General features: G+C 43.0%; 1 protein-coding gene across 1 annotated transcript; it reads right to left on the bottom strand.

Annotated features, from left to right (window-relative positions):
- Positions 1-8,195: 8,195 nt before the first annotated feature.
- On the bottom strand, positions 8,196-20,705 carry LOC142101786 (transmembrane protein 182-like). The gene is made up of 5 exons (XM_075186211.1): positions 20,468-20,705; positions 18,412-18,523; positions 17,404-17,502; positions 14,427-14,564; positions 8,196-8,722 (listed from the first exon to the last, which is right to left on the bottom strand). Exons 1-5 carry the CDS (start codon positions 20,609-20,611, stop codon positions 8,493-8,495), a joined length of 723 nt encoding a protein of 240 aa, XP_075042312.1. The 5' UTR covers positions 20,612-20,705; the 3' UTR covers positions 8,196-8,492.
- Positions 20,706-24,099: the final 3,394 nt, after the last annotated feature.

The raw sequence follows: 24,099 nt of genomic DNA, 5'->3' as shown, positions 1-24,099 counted from the left end.
TAATATGTATAGATTGTAGCAGAGAAGGGAAAGGGGGGACATGATAGAAACTTTCATATATATCCAGGGTTATAACAAGGTGCAGGAGGGAAACATTCTACAAAGGAAGAGAAGTATTAGAACACGAGGACATGTACTGACACTGGAGGGGAAGAGAAGTATTAGAACACGAGGACATGTACTGACACTGGGGGAAGAGAAGTATTAGAACACGAGGACATGTACTGACACTGGGGGGAAGAGAAGTATTAGAACATGAGGACATGTACTGACACTGGGGGGAAGAGAAGTATTAGAACACGAGGACATGTACTGACACTGGGGGGAAGAGAAGTATTAGAACACGAGGACATGTACTGACACTGGGGGGAAGAGAAGTATTAGAACACGAGGACATGTACTGACACTGGAGGGAAGAGAAGTATTAGAACATGAGGACATGTACTGACACTGGGGGGAAGAGAAGTATTAGAACACGAGGACATGTACTGACACTGGGGGGAAGAGAAGTATTATAACACGAGGACATGTACTGACACTGGGGGGAAGAGAAGTATTATAACACGAGGACATGTACTGACACTGGGGGGAAGAGAAGTATTAGAACACGAGGACATGTACTGACACTGGAGGGAAGAGAAGTATTAGAACATGAGGACATGTACTGACACTGGGGGGAAGAGAAGTATTAGAACACGAGGACATGTACTGACACTGGGGGGAAGAGAAGTATTATAACACGAGGACATGTACTGACACTGGGGGGAAGAGAAGTATTATAACACGAGGACATGTACTGACACTGGGGGGAAGAGAAGTATTAGAACATGAGGACATGTACTGACACTGGGGGGAAGAGAAGTATTAGAACACGAGGACATGTACTGACACTGGAGGGAAGAGAAGTATTAGAACATGAGGACATGTACTGACACTGGGGGGAAGAGAAGTATTAGAACACGAGGACATGTACTGACACTGGGGGGAAGAGAAGTATTATAACACGAGGACATGTACTGACACTGGGGGGAAGAGAAGTATTAGAACACGAGGACATGCACTGACACTGGGGGGAAGAGAAGTATTAGGACACGAGGACATGCACTGACACTGGGGGGAAGAGAAGTATTAGAACACGAGGACATGTACTGACACTGGGGGGAAGAGAAGTATTAGAACATGAGGACATGTACTGACACTGGAGGGAAGAGAAGTATTAGAACACGAGGACATGTACTGACACTGGGGGGAAGAGAAGTATTAGAACACGAGGACATGTACTGACACTGGGGGGGACGTAGGTTCAGAGGAAGTGTGAGGATAAACTACTTCACAGAAAGGGTAGTGGATACGTGGAATAGCCTCCATCAGAGGTGGTAGACGTTGATAGAGTAGAGCAGTGTAAACATGCTTGGGATAGACATAAGGATATCCTTACAAAGAAATAAGGATCAAATAGGGTTTGAGGTTACCATGGGTTTAATAATGAGCAGACTAGATGGGCCAAGTGGTTCTTATCTACCGTCAAATTCTGTTTCTATGTTTTGTTTTTTGCAGAAAAAGATTTAATTATCAAAGTTTTCCGCCTAAAATGAACTCACATGATGCTTATATAACAGAAAAACATACAGTTTACCAACAAGCAATATATTTATTTTTAAAAGCTGACTTTCCTAAGCATTTTCCAGTATAATAATGCAATTTCTTTAGGTATAAATAGGAGTTTAGAGGACTGTTTCAGTGAGTTGATCTCTGTAATTTCATGCTGCACGATGTGTTAATTATCCTCAGTGTGAGGTTGTCTATCACCCAGTAATCATGTCACAAAGCTACTAACGACGTGATAAGATAACGGCAGAACGCATCGTGGCGCAGGACAGGAGAACACTAGACTCAGGGCCGGGGAGCAGGCGATAATGACTCTCGCTGCCATAACTTTCTTTGCTACCTTAGGTTTCAGCATGGGGCTAATTATGATTAATTATACCGAGTTCCTGACTTAATACAGTGACCATCACGCAGAATGTTCTTTACAAAAGCCTGAACTATCACCTGCTCCTGATACGGTGTAAAACGATGACTCAACTAGGAGAAGACCTCCGCGTCTGGCTTGTAAATGACTCGTCCTTTGTTCTCAACGTGCACAATCCAACATAAGAGATAAATGAATATGTTACATGTAGAGAGGAGCGAAGTTTGAGTTTTTTTCTTCACAATTCTCAGAATGTCGCCGTCCTGTAAGTTCCGCATCTCGCGGGATGACGATGGGCGAATCATTCTGCTCTGCGCTGAGGTTGGTGTTGGAAAAGTAATTTCTGGTGGAACTAAAATGATCCAGAGAATTCCACCTGGAACACTTAAGGCCAAATACTTTTTTTTATATGTGAACTAAATTTGAAATATATTTCGTTTTAGGAACCCATCGACGTACCTACGGAATGCTTATGGGACCACTTTTAAATGAGTTTCAGCGCACAATTTTAAAAGTTTGTCCACTATTGTTGTCCCCTCTCCCCTGTATTTTCATAGTGCTACGGTTTACAGATTAGAGGTCTTGGTCACAGGACAAGGTGCAGTAATGTTACTAATTCCATCCTAGCAATACAGCCTGGGACTGTGGGCAGATGTAGTCCAGTGACATCATCTGCAGCTTCATAAACTGCCTAATACCAATGTACCCATAGAGGTCTATGGGGATCATGGTAAGTACTGGTGAATAGGGTATGACCGGAGAAATCTCTGGTGTTAAATAGGCTTATATTTGGTCTCTTCACAGCTAGTTAAACAGACCCGATAAATGAGGTTGTTCCTCTCTAGACTCAGTTTAGTGAGACAAAAACTATTTCCAGACGATGATAAAACACTTGATCCAAGTAGATATTTTACTGTAATTAAAGTGACGGATACTGAAGATATCAGTGGTTGCAGATTATTAAATGTATTTCTGAGTCAACCTGTGGATTGCCACAATGTGTCCGAGTAAGTAAATGCTGTAATTCACACTCTATAATTTGTCTAGGAAACGCGTTTCACCTCCATCTAAGGTCTTAATCTAAGGACAGTAATGAAGGATGAAGGATAAATAAACGGACCACGGTCACCACGGTTCCAGCCCGTGAACCAGAGCAGTTGTGAATAGGTGATGGGGTCATAGGGCAAACAAACATTGGGAAATCGGTAACAATTAGCGGACCAATCAGGTAACTGCATGAGAATGTTGGGGATGCGCCAATGGCCTTCAGCAAATATACCAATAGTATCAGTGTTGTTTGGGCCCCCCCAGGGCAACAGAGCCAGCTCCATTTTGCTCCCTTAGAAGCATTGGATAATTGGTAGCTTTACAACCCTGGGAAACTCACATCGTTTCATATGTACTTTTATTTATTTTTAATATCTGTAATTAATTTAATTAACCTATAAAACAGGTTTAGATCAAAATGCTGATGTGCATGGTAAATATTCTCTGTACAATGCTGCGTTATATGGTGGTGCTATATAACTAAACAGCAATAATAACCTGTAGCCCGTCAGAGCATTATAACATTCACAGAACTAGAACCTGATATTTGAAAGTTTCTATCATGTCCCCCCTTTCCCTTCTCTGCTACAAACTATACATAGTAAGATCTTTTAGTCTTTCCGGGTAAGTTTTGTGCTGTAGACCATGCACCATTTTAGTTGTCCTTCTTTGTACAGTCTGTAATGTATTTATATCCTTCTGGAGATACGGCCTCCAGAACTGAACACAGTATTCTAGATGAGTCTGTACCAATGACCTATACAGTGGTATTATTACTACTTTCTTTCTGCTAATGATTCCTCTCCCTATACAACCAAGCATGTGACTTACCTTCCTCATTGCTGTGTTACATTACTTACCTGCCTGTAAGTCCCCTCAAATAGTGACTCCTAGATCCCTTTCCTCCTCAGTAGTTCCCATTATAGTACCATTAATACTGTATTTAGTCTTTGGGTTTTTGAAACCCAACTGTATGATTTTGCATTAAACTGTAGTTACCACTCTCTTGACCATTCCTCTAGTCCACCTAGATCATCAATCATTTGTTTTACCCCTCCTGGTGCATCTACCCTGCTGCATATCTTTGTATCATCTGCAGTAAGACATACTTTCCCTTTAATACCATTTACAGTGTCTCCAATAAAGATATTAAAAAGCACCAAGTACGGATCCCTGGGGTTCTCCACTTCCGTCCCCCTCTCACCTCTTGAGGCTAATAAGTCATAAGTGGCAAAAAGTCGCAGGTCTGTAAAGCCGCAGTTGTGTATGTTCACTTTCTGAGCATAAGAAATCTCCTAGACACACAACACACACACACACACACACGCACACACACACACACACACACACACACACACACACACACACACACACACGTGTCTGTCTCACTCTGAATCAGGTCTAATATGTAAAACAGAAAATGTATCCTAATGTGATATGACAGAGAAAGTTACTGTTAGCGCCCACTCGTTACTTTGCTTTCTTAGCAATCTGTTCATACAAACGACTGGTCCTCAGTATAATCCTCCATTCCTCGGGCACAGAACTGTCTGTGGGTGAATAATGGCTGCACGTTGTGTGGAATCATCGTCTCCTCTAGATTGTCTGAGGGTAAAGAAAGAGAAACATTGTATCTCCAGACTGTCAGATCAGAGTCCTAGTTACTGTTTGTTTTACTTTCGCTTCCTCCAGGTTTATACCGCGCTGCGCAGGGAGGAAGCGCCAGCGAGCATCAGGCCCATTAGTTAAGAGACCGACTCTTTTACTTTGACAGTTCACGATAATAGAATTTAATTGTGAAAAAAAGAGCTGAGAACAATTCCGGCTGAATGTCACTCGGTTCGTTCACACTGGGAATCGGGGACATTTCTAACAAAGGTTTTCAAACTTCTTTTGAAATCCGGAGGCTGCTGCCGGCAGATAAGGGGGAAGGTTTGAGGATTCGCTATCAGAAATTTCAAGGTTTTTTTCTTCCCCTCCATCTGCTTTTTCACATTAACTGGTAATTATCCAGAAAGGGATATAATAGTGCAGAAATGACAGAAGTTGACAAAGGTTTGCCTGAGATATGTAAATTGTCAGTGATAGGCCAGGTGCGCGCAGCCCTTCTACACAACTAGTATTTATGCCACTTTCATCGGGCTTCTAGGTGGCTGTGGTCGCGTTCTTCACACGCCGCTGCCGCTTATCATATACGCTGCACATTAGCTCCACGATCACCGGCTCAGCCAGGCTGGAAGATTCTGTCGTTATAGCATCGATTCCGAGGTTCTTTCCTTCTCATTTTATTACTGATTTTCTTTTCTTTGATAAAATACAAGGAAATAGTGTACTGGCAAGTTCTGTACGGTATATAGAGGATCCGTAGATACAAGAATGTCCAATCCGCAGCCTACCGGTCCTGTAAGAATGATCATCATCATCTATTTATATAGCGCCACTGATTCCGCAGCGCTGTACAGAGAACTCACTCACATCAGTCCCTGCCCCATTGGAGCTTACAGTCTAAATTCCCTAATATACACACACACACAGACAGACTAGGGTCAATTTGATAGCAGCCAATTAACCTACTAGTAAGTTTTTGGAATGTGGGAGGAAACCGGAGCACCCAGAGGAAACCCACGCAAACAATGGGAGAATATACAAACTCCACACACATAAGGCCATGGTCAGGTTTTGAACTCATGACCCCAGCACTGTGAGGCAGAAGTGCTAACCACTGAGCCACCTGATAGCAGAACTATCATCATCATCACCATTTATTATATAGCGCCACTAATTCCGCAGCGTTGTACAGAGAACTCATTCACATCAGTCCCTGCCCCGTTGGAGCTTACAGTCTAAATTCCCTAACGTACTCACACACACACACAGACAGAGAGAGACACACAGCCTAGGGTCAATTTGATAGCAGCCAATTCACCTACTAGTATGTTTTTGGAGTATGGGAGGAAACTGGAGCACCCGGAGGAAACCCACAGAACTATATAGCTATATTGTGATCTCTCCTGAGCTGTATGTAACACAGGTCTATATGTGACAGGACAGCATAGAGGAGCCCAGCACTATCACATATAGCACATTACTTTGTATTAGAGGGAGGAGAACACGGGTCTATAATACTAAATACTACTATACTTTTATTAGTTTTTCATCTCCATCCAAAGCAAACTTTGTAGTTTTGGGTGGAGTTATACATTAAAGTCAAGAGACATTTTAGGCTTATATTGGGCACTATCAGATGGACACATATGTCATATGTCATAGAGAACAGGGCTACAGATGAGGTCACCTATGACTGTATTACATTGATTGATGTTTCTATGTTTCATGACATTATGTTTAGGATACTTTGTGGTTCTCGCCATCTGTTGTCACATAAATGTATTATAACCTCTGGTTTACGAATGATTTTACGTTCTGCCTAAATTTCAGTAAAAGTCTTGTGTTTTCTCCGCAGGAAATGATTTGTTTCCTCCCAGTACATTGTGTCAGTTCTGGCTGCTGTAACATTACATATAGTTTTATATTCCTCATCAGATCATATATGATGTATTTGTATCAAGTTTCATCAGTCATAATATTTTACTGCAGAATTATTTGATTCACTAAGTGGTGACACGGATCCATAAAAGATGTATGTGACTTGATAGGGGAAATAACAGGTTTAATTAGCAGTTATTAGGTGATATATTACATCTAGAATGTGACACATCAGGTAGAGTTTCGCTCTGTGTTACACAGTGACAGATGCACAGTTTGCACAGTATACAATTTCCGCTGGTAATAAGATTGCAGAAGGCGGAGAATTATTGCTGGAAATAAGTAGAAATAGTTCTATATGTTTAACCCAATAGTTTCCTCTGTGTGACTATGGACATAAGAAATATTTATGGAGGTCTTACAGATAAAGGATCCAACTAGGCATCACCTGTTACTAGGTTATAGCCGTCTTTTGGGACGGTTGGTAACTCTACTGTATTCTCTAGAGCCTAGGGCAGTGTTGGCTAACCTGTGACACTCCAGGTGTTGTGAAACTACAAGTCCCAGCATACCCTTCCAGCAATAAGCTGCTATATATTGGCAAAGCATGCTGGGACTTGTAGTTTCACAACACCTGGAGTGTCACAGGTTAGCCAACACTGTACTAGGTTATCCCCCATGTGGTAAGATTACCCCAAGATAGAGGCAGAACTACCGTTATTATAGGGGGTGCAGCCTCTCCAAGGTGAGGGGGGCTGGGAATAAGGGATCCACCTCTCCAGGCACCTGTCCTGCTCCTTTGTGCCAGTACGCACACCTATCGGGGGGAGACTGGACCGACTGTGCCGGACCCTCCACCAGATGTGGCTAAGGCATACTTACCAACTCTCCCGGAATGCCCGTGAGACTCCCGAAATTCGGGTCGGTCTCACAGACAAACCTCCCGCATCCCGCTAATGGCACCCCAAAATGACGCGAAACGAGGTGAAACACATCATTTTGCCCCCCGCGACAAACTGGCATTTCCGTCGCGGGGGCGGGGCCAAATGCAGCATTGGCCGCACTACGACCCCTCCCACCCTCCAGTCAAGCCCCTCTCCCGGAAAGAGCTATGAGAAAGTAGGCAAGTATGGGCTAAGGGGTACTGTGGTACCATGTTCTGCACTTGCCCCCTGGGTAACTATTCGAAATAATACAATATATACAAAACTAATCAGCAGGTTTATTGTATGTAGAGTGCAAAAATAGTCCAAATGCGCTCAATACTGTATAGACAGTACTGCACTCTACGTATTGAGGGGATTGGTTTACCCCGTCCATATTGCAGCTCATACTTATTACACTGTCAGGTGCATCCTCCCACCACCACTGTATCAGGTTTATTGTATGGGTTGGTTTGAATAAAATCTTTGCGTTTCCTTATAACAATTCCTAAACATATTAATTCTGCAGAGAGTAACTGTCTTATAAAATCTAAATCTTCATGGTCACTATAAAACTAATTAGTTGGTGGGATGTGATGGGCCTATTTTGTGACTGGGACCTGGTGTATAAGATCACCCTTCACAGCCCGCCCCTGGTAACCGCTGTGCGTCTACAAGGAATGGCCGTTACTGCAGGACATGGGAGTGACACTCACGGCGCTGGAGTCCTGAAGCTTCTGGGACGTCGCCCAACACTCACCAGTCAGTTGTTTTATTATTTAACATTTTATTATAATAGCGGAGCAGGTCTGACAGCCAAGAATATATCACAGAACCTGCTCTGCCGTGGAAAACATTAGAGATCTGCAGCTCGGAATCTGGTGTTATTTATCCCTCCGATTCGACGCTCTATCCTACCGGGAGTTACTTTATGTTGTCTCCCTCTAACTCTTAATCAGCTTCTCACAGTTGGCTGCTTATGAATATAGACATAAAAATGTTCTTTTTCTGTGAATTACTTTGTGCCCGCGTCTACAACAAGGAATCTTCCATCGTGAAGTTATTTATTTCCCTTCTACATGAATGCTCCGGCTGATACAGAGGAACAGCAGGCCGGAGAGCAGCACCAAGGGGGTCCCGGCCGCGGCGAACAGGAAGGACCATCCGTAATACACGTGCAGGTGGGCGTCCGGCAGGCACTTCTGGCTTCTTTCCAGCAAGATGTATTTCTCAAGGTCAGCGGCAAACTCCTTCCAGAGGGCGAAGAGGGCGATGAGAAGGGCGAGCAAGACTCCTGAAACCAGATGAGGATTACGTCACTGAGTGCGCTACACAATCATTCACACTAGCGGCGGAGCCGCAATGTCTAAACCTGACCCTGGGCCCCTAACCTCGGGCCCCTGACCCCAGGCCCCTTACCTGCTTCCACACATATGTCTCAATGTAACGCCCTAAACTCGACACCTAATATAATGCATAACTGTCCGCCCTTACACCTCGGACCGCTACAGCCATCACAAAAATAGATAAAAAATTGTTTAAAAATAGTTTAAAAACATTGCACCCAGAAATAGTGTTAATTAAAAGAATAAAGCAATTTTTTAAATAATTTTCACCTGTTATGGCGATCCGGGTACGACAGTAACGGAGCAGGTATTGTGCTGATGGACGTTACATAGGATTCCCCACACAGCGCTATCGCTGACGGGAACCCTTATAATGAGCGAACAGAATCCTGGTCACCAGCAGTAGGACGTGTCACAGTGTGATATAAATCCTGCAGTATACAGTGTATTTGCTGTGTCCCTCTGTGGGGGCATTATCTATGGGAAATGTTCAATTCCCGAGTCCAACTACACTATATGCCGTACTCTCATCAGGACCAGCTCCGGTAAAGCTGAAAATAAGTTGTGTATATATAAGATGTATATACGGGATGTATATAGAAGATGTATATAAGAGATGTGTATATAAGATGTATATATAAGTCGGATATAACAAACATATTTTAAAGTGGTTTTAAAAAACATTTTTTCCACAGCAAACACTAGCCTGACAGGGTGTGTCTGCAATCAAACAGAGCACCTGCAAAGAACTCCCTTTTAAAGGCAAGGTGGGGGTGTCATCTGTCTGTCAAGTTAGGACTGTGGGAGGAGTGTAAACTCTTTAAACCTGTCAGTTTCATTGCTCAGTGGAGACTGATGCCAGATAGTGGCCGGTGTCTAGGGAGTTGGTCTCTGCCTATCTAGCGGTAAGGTCAGAAGGGAGAGTGTGGAACTCTATGCTGTCTATTTACTTTATCATCTTGACAATAAAAGCAAAGTAAAAAAGCAAGAAGGTGTTCGTGTCTTCATCACCTGACGTGTGCCCGTGTCACAATGTATTCTAAGATGTATATATAATATGTGTATATAAGATGTATATATAATATGTATATATATAAGATGTATATAACAAGTATATATAACATGAATATAAGCATGTAAGCTGCCACCAGATACAATGTAGCACAATTGTTCCACTTGACAGCTGAGTTGAGCAGTTGGCATCTAGAGAGTGGTACATTCCCGTCTGTCTCCCGGGCACAGAGGCACAGGTCATCATCAACATTTATTTATATAGCACCAGCATATTCCATAGCGCTTTACAATTGGGGACAAACACAGTAATAAACAATAGTGGGTTGATGAAGAGTATATAAATAATCTATTTTATCTTTCATTTAATTATATATGAGCAGATGTTGGTCTGAACAAAACTTTCCTCCCCTCACTAGAAACAGAAGGTTTGTGTTGTCTGTTGAGTAGTTGGTCAGAATTAACATATAACAGGCTGTGATCTGTCTCCTGTGGAAAGGTAACTCCACCTATCTCATGTAACAAGAGGAAGTGAAGCTCTTTGTTGGCTGATTGAACCTGGATCGGACATGTAGAGATGGCTCCCGGCTGTTGGGAACTAAGTTTAATGGAACGGTGGTCTGTGTATGGGGCCCGGGAAGGACCTGGCTAGCAGGAAAAATGTTATAATGGAGTTTTGAATGGAAGGTGGTCGAATCTGGACGCATATGTGGTAGAGTAAGTGAGAATTATAGAATATAGCTGAGATATGGAACATGCTATACAGATGGTAAATGTGAATGGAATTGTCTGTCTTCAGATAAAATGATGTTAGTACAAGAGTAATTTGGGGCTTGTGTTGGTTTCAAAAGTTAGGCTTTGGTGTGGTCTAATAAGAACTGGGCCCTGTTGCTATGAATTTTGCATTGGCCGTAAATTAGTCCATTACAATCACATGTGATTAAGATGGCTGACAATGTGCTGACTTTTGTGTAAAATAGATATTTGTGGTGGATTTATAAGTATATTATTAGAGGTTTAAGAACTGGGTCCTGCTCATTGATAGTGTTGTTCAGGAAGTGGTCAGATTGTTAAATGGTAGTTTGTAATGGAAAACTTTGAAATAATGCGATTTATTGCTGAAGAAATTGAAATAGTAAATATGGTGATATGGAGGAGATCTAGAAGCTACAATATGAAGGGAATATGGATAGTGAATAATGGCTGTTGGATTTAAATAAGTGAAATAAAATAATAGGATAATAAATGGTAACTGTATATATGGGAGATGAATGGAGTTTATAGTGTGAGAAGATTTAGTTGCGGAATGTTTGATAAGTAGGTTTTAGAAGGGAGTCCAGGTCGTGGATCTCCCCCCCCCCCACCCCCCTTCCTTTACTTCCCCCTACACAAAAATACACACACATACACGCACAATGCATTCACACACCTGGAACAATAGGTAAAGCTTGACTCACACACACGCACTTACACAGACACAATGACTTATATATTTATACAACAGGCAATTGACTGCAGTGTATCGTACGAAACAAAGTCTGTTGAGTTTGTATAAATTCACTGTTTACTGTTTTATAATATATGCATACATTTTATAATTAGAATGTTAATTAAAAAATACAACTCATTTTAAATGAAGCTATATCTTGTCCGTAGTTTTTCTTGAAGATATGAGCATAAGTTATTATATGAATATTGGTCCTGAGGATTTAAGGGAAAATAAGAATTATATTTATTGGGTTAAACCAGAATTACTTTTGCGAGGAGTTGGTTGACGGTAATAGTCATAAGGAACGTTATTAAATGGTCATCCATACATTTGTCAGACTAAGGAGAGTAGAACCCCATACACCCCATAACCCTTTTACATGGGTAATACAGACAAAGAGTAAAGACCCAGAACCACCCCTAACATTGCTGGGGCAGCCAGGATCACTGGACTGATATAAGTTATAATGAGTAATGTGACTGTTGGGCTCTAGGCTGAGGATCTTGACTCTTGCGGCCAATATTGTGGGCACACGGGAGATGAACCCGGCGTTACCACATAACCGCGAGTTTCATCTTCAACCTAAATCGTAAGAAACGTATTTATTAAAATGTCTTTAATGTTTGTCTACATACTTTTATTTATTTTTTTAATTTTAGTGTATACATTTTATTCACGTTATACAAATGCTACTCGTCTATTATCTACCATAGCGTGAAGTCTGCCAGGAAGTGAGCTGGATGCTGCAGATTCTGTTAAAGTATCGGAACGACCATCAATTATCAGGATTCATTAACGCCTTCACCGCTGAGCATAATGCAGCAACTAAGGGGTCACAGACCTGCGATTGGCATCACTTTGGCCCCGCCCTCCAAAATTCACCAAGAATTGCGCTATGAAAGCCCCTGTCCCTCCCTCATCACTAGATAGTGGGCGGGATGCGGGAGGATGAGCTACTCTCCGGGAGTGTGGGAGACCTCACCTACCCTAAATGCAGGAGACTACCAGATATTCTAGGACAGCCCTGATAATATCCTGGACTCTCTACATATATATTTATCAAGGCGGATGTTTTATATAAACCAATACAAACCTTAAACCTCTAAGAGATTTGCAGCAACAACAACAAATAGATAAAGAATATATAATGTCTTGCTGTTTATAAAGTATATAAATATTATAATATAAAGTTTACTACATCTCATGACCTCTCCTGACTCAGTCAGCCCTTGTACTCACACTGAAACGAGCCGTCTAACGGCTGAATATCCCTCGTCCTTTTATTGTAAACAAACGTATTGTCTGCTGAGCGGAAAATTAGCAAAGTGATCTCCTCTGGCGTCAGTCCAGCAGGACGCTGCCAAATAAAATAATCCCCTTCTGCGTTAAGGTGCCTTTAATTCATTAGGACACTGAGCACTTGACGGTTCTCCAATATCAGGAAAAGGTTCTTCGCGGACAAGGACACCTGGGAAGATTGTATATTGTCCCCTCCGATATCTGTGTCCAATCCATTAAAGGCACAAACTCATGATATGTATTCTGTGTATAGAGCCCTGTACAGCAGTCACTGTCACCTGGTGATATCTCTTCCTCTATACACTGAGTTATCCTGGATCACACTACCTACACTATATACATTACTATCAGATAATTAGTATAATACAACCACCTATTGTGTCTCTACAAGAGCCCTGTACAGCAGTCACTGTCACCCAGTGATATCTCTTCCTCTATACACTGAGTTATCCTGGATCACACTACCTACACTATATACATTACTATCAGATAATTAGTATAATACAACCACCTATTGTGTCTCTACAAGAGCCCTGTACAGCAGTCACTGTCACCCAGTGATATCTCTTCCTCTATACACTCAGTTATCCTGGATCACACTACCTAGACTATAGACATTACTATCAGATAATTAGTATAATATTATACAACCACCTATTGTGTCTCTACAAGAGCCCTGTACAGCAGTCACTGTCACCTGGTGATATCTCTTCCTCTATACACTCAGTTATCCTGGATCACACTACCTACACTATATACATTACTATCAGATAATTAGTATAATACAACCACCTATTGTGTCTCTACAAGAGCCCTGTACAGCAGTCACTGTCACCCAGTGATATCTCTTCCTCTATACACTCAGTTATCCTGGATCACACTACCTAGACTATAGACATTACTATCAGATAATTAGTATAATACAGCCACCTCAGCTATACTCAACACTATAAGTTAATTAATTATTATAAATCTATAGTTTTAAATCACCCAAATCCCTAGTATACAATTATGTACGACATTTAATAATTAACATGTGCTAATTCACATTACTTTGTGCACCGTTAGACACACTCCTAATAGTACACAAACTCCCCCCTTATCGGGGGAGGTGTAGCCTTGATCTGATTCAGGAATTGTACATTTTGGGAGGTATGTTGTTGGACTATTCTGGCTATATCACCTTAGTGTTCTGTGTACAATTTGCCCACACACATAGCAGCCACCTTGGACACGACGCGGACATTCTCTGCATCGCCTGATCTCCTTTAAGATAGAGGGTCACCCTTATGATTCCCTGTGTGCACAACCCTCAAATTGGACAGATTATATCTCCCCCATGAGGCTTAATAGATGTGGGTCCTCGGGAAGTTATCAGATAGATTGGGGGGAGCAGGGAGCCTGATCAGTGCATTGGGAGGGGGGGGGGGGCAGGTTGTGGTTGTTGTTGATTTTGTCCTGATTTGTAGCTGGAATGTTGGGAGTTATGATTGTGTAGAACGGGGCAGATGATCTGATTCTCTCCACGAGGAGCGGGATAGAAGAGAAGGGGGTCTGGGACGGAGAGAGGAGAAAGCTCACAGATACTTAGTGTCTATTTTATGCCACCAGACATTATGACTTTCCTGATATATTTCCGCGTTGGATGCTGAGGAGCGTCCTGATAACGTCCCCTTATAAGTGCAACAGAAAAAATACAGAAAAATAAATATCAGAACAGCCACATAAATAAAACAGCAATTTCTGGAAGTGAAGCTATAAATCAGGTTTGTTCTTGCAATGATCTTTCCCTTCAGACACAAGAGTTGGCATCATGGCATCAGTGTATCTAATTACTGAGCCTGGCATCTTACCAGCAGTGATGAGGAATCCGCCTCCTACTCTATATAGCTGGGCGGCTGCAAAGGGGACAGCACAGACCACCAGGAGCCCCCCCACGAGACTGGAAGCCACAGCCAGGATGATGAACGCCGTCCAGAAGCCTCTGTACACTGTACAAATAAAACAAATAGTGTTATGTTGTTTAATGACTGTAATCCCTGGATTGTGCTGAGCCCCAGTGTGTGTCTAATGTATTGGGAGACTTGTCCAGCATCCAGGAGGGAGCAGCTGCGATATTGTACATTCTGCTGCAGAGAAATGTTCACTACAACTATCACTGCAGCTATCACTGCAACTATCACTGCAGCCCTCACTGTAGATCTCACTGCAGCTATCTCTGTAACTCACACTGCAGTTCTCATTGCAATGCAAAATATTCTTATTATACAGAGATATTTGTATTTTATAGAGATGTTGTTACAGGGTTATCACAATAGACCTTATTAACACATATTCAGGGAAAGAGATACACAGTATATGTTTCTGTATATTTCTGACTGTTTCTTCAATAAGATTATTAATAATAATAATGATAATTTTGTTCTGCAATAACATGAACAATGTATCTCAGAAGAATGATGATTAGTTCCTTCTATAAAACACATATTTAGTAAGTGATTTAGGGAATGTCCAGTTTACTGCTGATATCTCTGTCCTGCAGCTAAATAATCCCTTCCTGAATATCACCTGTGTGTAGTTGTCAATCTACTTCCTCCTATTGTGATTGGCTGTCCCAGCACACGGAGCAGTGGGGGAGGGGCATGCTAAGAATCGAACTAAGGAGTTGGTTGTCCAAGGACAGCTTAGCGTAAAGGCAGAAAAATAAATAATAGTGGTAATGTCCTTGTAACACAGGATATTGTGATTTTACTCATCAAGGGTATCACATTATTATTATTATTATTATTATTATTATTATTATTATTATTATTATTACTGTTGTCAAATACAGAAAAAAATAAAACCATCATATATCAGACACATCTTTTGAAACTTAAAACTAAATCTTTATTTTCACTGTATTTTCTTCACATGTTTATGAAGCGAATGGGATCTGCGACTTCTGCTGGACCAACACTGTAACAATTGCGTGGGAATGACCCAGCGCATGGGTTGGTATGATACCATCTCCTGATTGGACAAAGACTATAGCCAATCAGAATCACTTGGTATTTCTATTTTGGTAAATTCTTTGACTCTCCAAATGCAATACAGCATTTGGCCAGCAGAGGTCGCCAGACACACAAGAATACGGCTACACTGTATTATGCAAATGGTGAGATTCCCGGGAATCCAGTGATTTAGTAGTGTGGGGTGATCCTTTAATGTTCACTGTACTATTAATTAATTTCTTAATTATCCTATCATAAGAACCCTGCTTTTCTGCAGTCATTCACAAACAAACTACAACAGTTTACAGTGGATCTTTCATCCAGAACACTCCGTACTCTACTAAAACACATTTTCCAACTGCCCATTATATTCCCCTCCACTTTATAGAAGTGCTCCTCACAGTGACTGCAGTAAGATGCACTCAGCCATTAGGTCTTTGTGTTTCACAAAACAGCAGCAATAATTAACATTTTTAAAGTTCTGGTTCCGGAACACTCCGGATAAAAGATTCCACAACTGAATTTATATATCCTCCTGTTTATAAGATGATCGCTGTGTTCGATTTATATTCAGCTCAGCACAAACTGCATTAGTGACTTAAATACAGTACATTCAATGTATGCAAAAACAAGCTCAAAATGTTTACGGACTTTGTTCTACACCTATTGCATCCCAAAATAGCCGAATAGTCACCTCCAGGTCCTGCAGAATAATATATTTAATAGGCTCATTAGGAAATGATGCTGATGCAAATCTAGTTATTATCAATAAGTGATTGAAAGGGTCGGACAGTGTCACCAACGCGGTTAATACCAGGTCAGCGGGGAGCAGGTGGCAGGAATGTGCAGCGTTCTCTAACACTCAAAGTGTCGGGATAGAATACTAAGTATCAGGGTAAATATAAAACATTAAATGTAGGGTGATAAAGAGTTACAATGTGTCTTCAGAAGGGCGTACACTTATCATTAATGTATTAATTAGGTCCTCCCACCGTGCAGGTCCCAGGAATCTCACCACTACCTCTACCAGGGGCAGGCTGGGGGTCAGGGGGGCATCTGCTCCCCGTGTCTGTCCCATAATGAGCTACATTGGGCTGGTCACTGGGCTACCAGCATTTATTTCCCTTTAAAATGTTCCTAATAGACAACTGAGTCGAGCCTTGTCCCCCGGGCTAAAATGTGCCAGCCCTCCCCTGACCTCTACGGTGAAGGAGTCACCATCATTATTTACAGCAACATCCAACCAACGGCAGCCAATAGCTGTACAGCGCTCTTGTGAGTGCTGGGTCCAGGTACTGAGGGCGTTGGACCCAGACTCGCTCAGTGACAATTCCATCTTTCTTGTCAGATTTAAAACTTTGTTGCTGATTGTCCTCAATCTGGTGGTTCTCAGTTATCCTCAGTTATCCTCAGTTATCCTCAGTTATCCTCAGTTACTCTCAGTTACTCTCAGTTATCCTGAGTGATCCTGCGTTATCCTCAGTTATCCTCATCCACAGTGAGATCTATTCTGACATTTTAGTTGTTTCCAACCAAACTGAGCCGACATCGCACCATGTGGGGACCCGGAAATAAATCTTCTCCCAGGACAAACCCTAATCAGGATCAGTCAGATATCTGTCAGTCTGGCTGAAAGATCTGGACGACCAATGACGGAATTATGTGTGTATACAAGTGTCCCTTGTACTCAGGTCCATGTGTCTGTACCATGGAAATAGATCCAGTCATTTGGCAATAAGGCTGACGATCGGATTGCACCATGTGTGACCCCTTTAACTTGCACAATTTGCATGTTTTACATCTATGCCCACCCACCTCAAACGTGAGAATCACCTACCTGCTGTGGGGTCATAAGCCGGATGTGGGACTGGCCATGGGGCAATCGGCATGGGGAACAGATACCCCTGGAGGCAGTGTTTGGGGTGCCCCTGGCTCACTGAAAAGAGAAGTATCATAAAGCAGATGATTAGCTGAGACCGTTGCTGGATACAGAGGTAACTCGCTGTATTTACACATATAATAAGTTCTAGAACTGGAACATGAAGCTGAAACATCCCAGGGCCGGATCTCCCAGCTCCTCCCTGTAACGGGTGTGGTCATGTGACTGTGATACACAACTTATATAGAGAATACGTTTATACACTGATACACTGTGACATCAGCAGCTTCTCTTAGAAGGGAGTAAAGCAGGACCCACGGTACGGTCATTGGAGAGGAGCAAAGCTTTCAAAATTGTTCCAGAAAATATTCCCCTCACTCCTCATCTCCCAGAATACTTTGCCTGTTTCCATGATATGATTTGGCCTCAGTATCTCTACAGCAGGATGAGCGGATCATTGTCACAGATTAGGAATTCTGTAAAATGTGAATTTACAAATACAGGGCCTGATTCATTAAGGATCTTAACTTAAGAAACTTCTTATTTCAGTCTCCCTGACAAAACCATGTTACAATGCAAGGGGTGCAAATTAATATTCTGTTTTGCACATCAGTTAAATACTGACTGTTTTTTCATGTAATACACAAATACTTGATAACTTATTTGTACACTGATATTTAAAGTTGATATTTGTGTGCTACATGAAAAAACAGTCAGTATTTAACTTATGTGCAAAACAGAAAACTAATTTGCACCCCTTCATTGTACCATGGTTTTGTCCAGGAGACTGAAATAAGAAGTTTCTTAAGTTAAGATCCTTAATGAATCAGGCCCACAGAGAGGATCGGGGAAGAAAAGGTGAAACGTGAAGATCACAGGAGCTCTGACAATCTTCCAACCTCATCCCTGCGCCTCACTACAAAGCAATGTGTAGAAATAATAATATATTCATATATTTGTACTTACTGAACCAGAAGTTCCAGATTGTCTCCTGGAATTCCTCCCCGTTGAACCAACATCTCCAGAAAAATCCCTCATGGTGGAAGTAGAGAGGAGCTGCCCCAGAATCTGTTCCGTTCTCCAGGAAGAAGATGGATGTTTATGGTCAGTGACTACTCAGATAATGTAAAGGTCTCTACGGGGATTGTGGGAAGTCGCAGGAAAGTGTCTTATGGTACAATCATTGTTTGTGTACATTGTGAATGTTGTGTCCGACTTGTCCTATATTGAGCCGTTTAATCGCATTTTCATCGTCGCTAGAAAATGAAAGTGATTACATCCTCTAGGAGACTATCACCGGGCGTTTCCTTGAGCTCCTTCCTTACAGTGTGATTTATATACTGTGCAGGAATCATCTATAATGTCTGTTATATATAGTGCAGATTGTACAAGCATTGTCCTATAGATTGTAAGCTTGTGAGCAGCGCCCTCCTACCACTTTGTCTGTCTGCAGTACCCAGTCTCGCTGTAGTACTGTGTTTCTTCCCAATTGTAAAGCACAATGTTGATAAAATGTATAATAGTTATAGACTATACATGTATACCTCAAATATAATTTTTGGGGTGAGAGGCGAAGTTAGAAGCCCCCCAGTCAAACCCTCGCTCTTGCCCCTGATAAGTATAGACCTAGTATAGCGTCAGGAGGCTTCTAAGCTGAAAAGTGACAAATCTATAGAATCTATTCAACATTTCTATAAATAAAAGAGAAAAACTTTTCAAATAGAAATATATTTGTCCCTATTCCTGCCCTGAAGCCAGAACCACCAATCAGCAACCAGTTTGTATCTCTCAGGTGCAGGTGAGACAATGAGAGATTATGTCTGATTGGCCACTATGGTTATTTATTAGTTTAGGTCGTGGGATTCCACCAATGAGCCCTGCCGTGGTGATTATCAGCGGCAGGGCATATGCACGACACGTACTGTCGCCCACTATCCACCAATGTTACATAGAGCTCTAAATCTGAGATAAAATGCTGATGGGGGGGATGATATTTTCCTACACGCAGCCAACTTCCTCTTGAATAACACAACAGTCCCTTTTGCCCAAACTTTATCCAGAAGCTGCCTGATAACAGAATACACTAGCTTGTGTGAGAGAAAAGAGATGATTGTTACATAGTTATCAGGTTATTTCACTTTTAGGGGTAAATGTATCAAATCTTGTGAAAAGGACAAATGAAGGCGTTTCCCACAGCGACCAATCAGATCCTATCTATCATTTATCTTGTACATTCTAGGGACTGATAGCTGGTATCTGTTTGGTTGCCATGGGAAACGGCTCCACCTAGATAAATCTACTCCTTAATGTGTTAGTTACATTACTGTTCCGGCCCTACCAGTATAACAGACAACGTTCTGTTTATTTATTGGAATATCTGCATTGTATTTCTCCCGTGTTTACACTGATGCTGGACGATAGCGCCCCCTACACTGATCGTTCTCAGTCACCCATTGTACAGACATGTTCTGTGTACGTTTGGAAGGACACTTTGTGTCACATAAACAATTGCAAACTATCTCGTCCTCAGGTAAAATATCCCCCATTAAACCCAATGAGTACAAGCTCCCGTGTTGTTTGTTGTTGATCCAAAAAGAAAACAAAACTTCAGTTAAGGTTTTTCCAGTTTTCTCCAAATGAGGAAAAATGTCTTTTGTGAAGACAAAAACAGAATCAAACTCCAAACGTCAAAATGTTTTAATTGAAGAGCGGGGAGCGAAGTTCCCCTACACCACATGCACTGACTCTACAACTACCTGGGGCTAGCTGGGGGGCAGGCGGCATCTGCTCCCCAGAGCTGGTCCCATAGAGGACTACCTGGGGCTGGGCCACCTGCATTTCTTTTCCTTTAAAATGTTCCCCATAGGCTGCTGAGCCGAGTCCCCCCCCTTTCACCCCCCCCCCCCCTCATCCCCGGTATAACATTTTCCAGCCCTCCCCTATATTGGATTATTATTTCACGTTTACACTGAGGTTGTGTCCTATCCTACAAGAAGGTGCCCAGTCTGGGTCATGTCGTTACCTCAGGAGGGGACGAGAGTCCACCGACACCCCCACAGTTCTCGGTCGCCAGCAGCCAGTAGTCCGTACCAAAGGCAACGAGGAACAAAAGCACCCCGACTCCTCCAATCAGACCAGCAATCAGAGCAGCGATTCCAACTTTCATGGTGACGGATTCTACAGCTACTGAGAGACGAGACTCCGATGCCCAGAACTCAGGGCGAGGGCGGTGGGAGAACACGCTGCTATTTTAGGATGAGCTCTTTCTGTTAATGAGTGGTGTGGGTTTCGCAGAGGAGGGGTAGAAGAACTATTATAAGCAGATGACCTTATTCCTCTGAACAGTTGTGGTGTAGAACCAGCTCGCAGCCGCTGCAGGAATGTCAGGGAACACATGACAACTATTTTGGCTTTGAGAGAGGATTGTTGGGTTCGGTTTTTGTTATTGTGTTCACGGAACAGAGAAATTAAAGATTCTGCGTATTTGTGACACATTTATATTTCTTTGTCGTCTTGAAATAATTGTTACAAAACCTTTGAAATTTTAGGACTTGTATCAGAGATGAGCTGAGGGCTCGTGTCAAACTCTCTACAGTCTGTGCCTGTCCAGGGAGTGCGCAGATACGGACTACGCAGATTTGTGTTATTCCAGTACTTGTACCCCCTACACCTGGAGAGGCCGGGGGGGGGGGGGGGGGGAGGGTAGGGGGGGGGGAGGGCGCTATAACGTAGGTAGAGTACAGTAATGACCTTTACAAGTAGACTTGAAGAAACACAGATATATACGCTGCAGATTGATAAATATTCCTGTGTGTTACAAAACATTGTTGTCAGAGATGAAGAATTAAGGAACATGTTATCAAACGTGACATAGGAAGGAGATTGTGGTGTCTGACTTACACACCGAGGGTCTGATTCATTAACAAACCCAAAACCAATATAATGTGTGTTTTTAAAAAAACTCACATACAACGGGAACACGCACATCCGTATTCAACAAGGAGCGGATGTGAGGATACGTCAGGTGATGAATACAGGTCTAGATCCGCTCTGATCTAACATACAATACACTGCAGGATACGTCCACTACATATGTGGGATATAAAGTCACGAAAGAACGCACAGGAAAAAAAAAAATTAATGTCACCTGTTAAATAATATAGTCAACCAAACATTTAAAAACTATAAAAAGGTTTTTTATATTTATTTTTTTCACATAAAATACATTTATTAGGATGTAATTAATGTCTACTGTACATAAAATACATTTTACAGTTGCTCCTGATACAAACACATGTTCTAGCTGTATACACAGCCGTCATCACTAGTAATCAGCACTTACACCTGACCTGTAGCTGGTACAAGTGATACGACACAATAACATGTACCTGAGAGATGCCCAAAGCTTGAATCGGACGCTCCTGCATGTGCTCCAGCTGAGCACATCCTTACTGTACACTGACTACAGGCATACGCCCTCACTGTACACTGACTACAGGCATACGCCCTCACTGTACACTGACTACATGCATACGCCCTCACTGTACACTGACTACGGGCATACGCCCTCACTGTACACTGACTACGGGCATACGCCCTCACTGTACACTGACTACAGGCATACGCCCTCACTGTACACTGACTACAGGCATACGCCCTCACTGTACACTGACTACAGGCATACGCCCTCACTGTACACTGACTACAGGCATACGCCCTCACTGTACACTGACTACAGGCATACGCCCTCACTGTACACTGACTACAGGCATACGCCCTCACTGTACACTGACTACAGGTATACGCCCTCACTGTACACTGACTACAGGCATACGTCCTTACTGTACAGTGACTACAGGTATACGCCCTCACTGTACACTGACTACAGGCATACGCCCTCACTGTACACTGACTACAGGCATACGCCCTCACTGTACACTGACTACAGGCATACGCCCTCACTGTACACTGACTACAGGCATACGTCCTCACTGTACACTGACTACAGGCATACGCCCTCACTGTACACTGACTACAGGTATACGCCCTCACTGTACACTGACTACATGTATACGCCCTCACTGTACACTGACTACAGGTATACGTCCTCACTGTACACTGACTACATGTATACGCCCTCACTGTACACTGACTACAGGCATACGTCCTCACTGTACACTGACTACAGGCATACGCCCTCACTGTACACTGACTACAGGCATACGCCCTCACTGTACACTGACTACAGGCATACGCCCTCACTGTACACTGACTACAGGCATACGCCCTCACTGTACACTGACTACATGTATACGCCCTCACTGTACACTGACTACAGGCATACGCCCTCACTGTACACTGACTACAGGCATACGCCCTCACTGTACACTGACTACAGGCATACGCCCTTACTGTACACTGACTACAGGTATACGCCCTCACTGTACACTGACTACAGGCATACGCCCTCACTGTACACTGACTACAGGCATACGCCCTCACTGTACACTGACTACAGGCATACGCCCTTACTGCACACTGACTACGGGCATACGCCCTCACTGTACACTGACTACAGGTATACGCCCTCACTGTACACTGACTACAGGCATACGCCCTCACTGTACACTGACTACAGGCATACGTCCTCACTGTACACTGACTACAGGCATACGCCCTCACTGTACAGTGACTACAGGCATACGCCCTCACTGTACACTGACTACAGGTATACGTCCCCACTGTACACTGACTACGGGCATACACCCTCACTGTACACTGACTACAGGCATACGCCCTCACTGTACACTGACTACGGGCATACGCCCTCACTGTACACTGACTACAGGCATACGCCCTCACTGTACACTGACTACAGGCATACGTCCTCACTGTACACTGACTACAGGCATACGCCCTCACTGTACACTGACTACAGGCATACGCCCTCACTGTACACTGACTACAGGCATACGCCCTCACTGTACACTGACTACAGGCATACGCCCTCACTGTACTCTGACTACAGGCATACGCCCTCACTGTACACTGACTACAGGTATACGCCCTCACTGTACACTGACTACAGGCATACGTCCTCACTGTACACTGACTACAGGCATACGCCCTCACTGTACTCTGACTACAGGCATACGTCCTCACTGTACACTGACTACAGGCATACGCCCTCACTGTACACTGACTACGGGCATACGCCCTCACTGTACACTGACTACAGGCATACGTCCTCACTGTACACTGACTACGGGCATACACCCTCACTGTACACTGACTACAGGCATACGCCCTCACTGTACACTGACTACGGGCATACGTCCTCACTGTACACTGACTACGGGCATACGCCCTCACTGTACACTGACTACAGGCATACGCCCTCACTGTACACTGACTACAGGCATATGTCCCCACTGTACACTGACTACAGGCATACGCCCTCACTGTACACTGACTACAGGCATACGTCCCCACTGTACAGTGACTACAGGCATACGCCCCGTCCCCTCCCAGTTCCGCCCGTGAAATCATAGGCTGTAGTAGGGTCCTCTGCGGTCATAGTTAAATTGGACGTTGCTGCGCTCTCTGGCGTATAGTTCGGTTCTGGGCATTACAGAGTATTTGTGGTCACAATAA

Source organism: Mixophyes fleayi, chromosome 9 (genome assembly GCF_038048845.1).
Source record: "Mixophyes fleayi isolate aMixFle1 chromosome 9, aMixFle1.hap1, whole genome shotgun sequence".
Taxonomy (NCBI): domain Eukaryota; kingdom Metazoa; phylum Chordata; class Amphibia; order Anura; family Limnodynastidae; genus Mixophyes; species Mixophyes fleayi.
Note: the sequence above shows the minus strand (reverse complement) of the source record. Positions and strands in the feature narration are given on the sequence as shown.

Coding starts and splice junctions, on each gene's coding strand:
- LOC142101786 (XM_075186211.1), bottom strand. CDS start 20,611: ATGAAAGTTGGAATCGCTGCTCTGATTGCTGGTCTGATTGGAGGAGTC. Junction 14,565..17,403: donor GGCTTATGACCCCACAGCAG/GTAGGTGATTCT, acceptor TTATTTGTACAG/TGTACAGAGGCTTCTGGACG. Junction 8,723..14,426: donor CGGATTCCTCATCACTGCTG/GTAAGATGCCAG, acceptor ATCTGGTTTCAG/GAGTCTTGCTCGCCCTTCTC.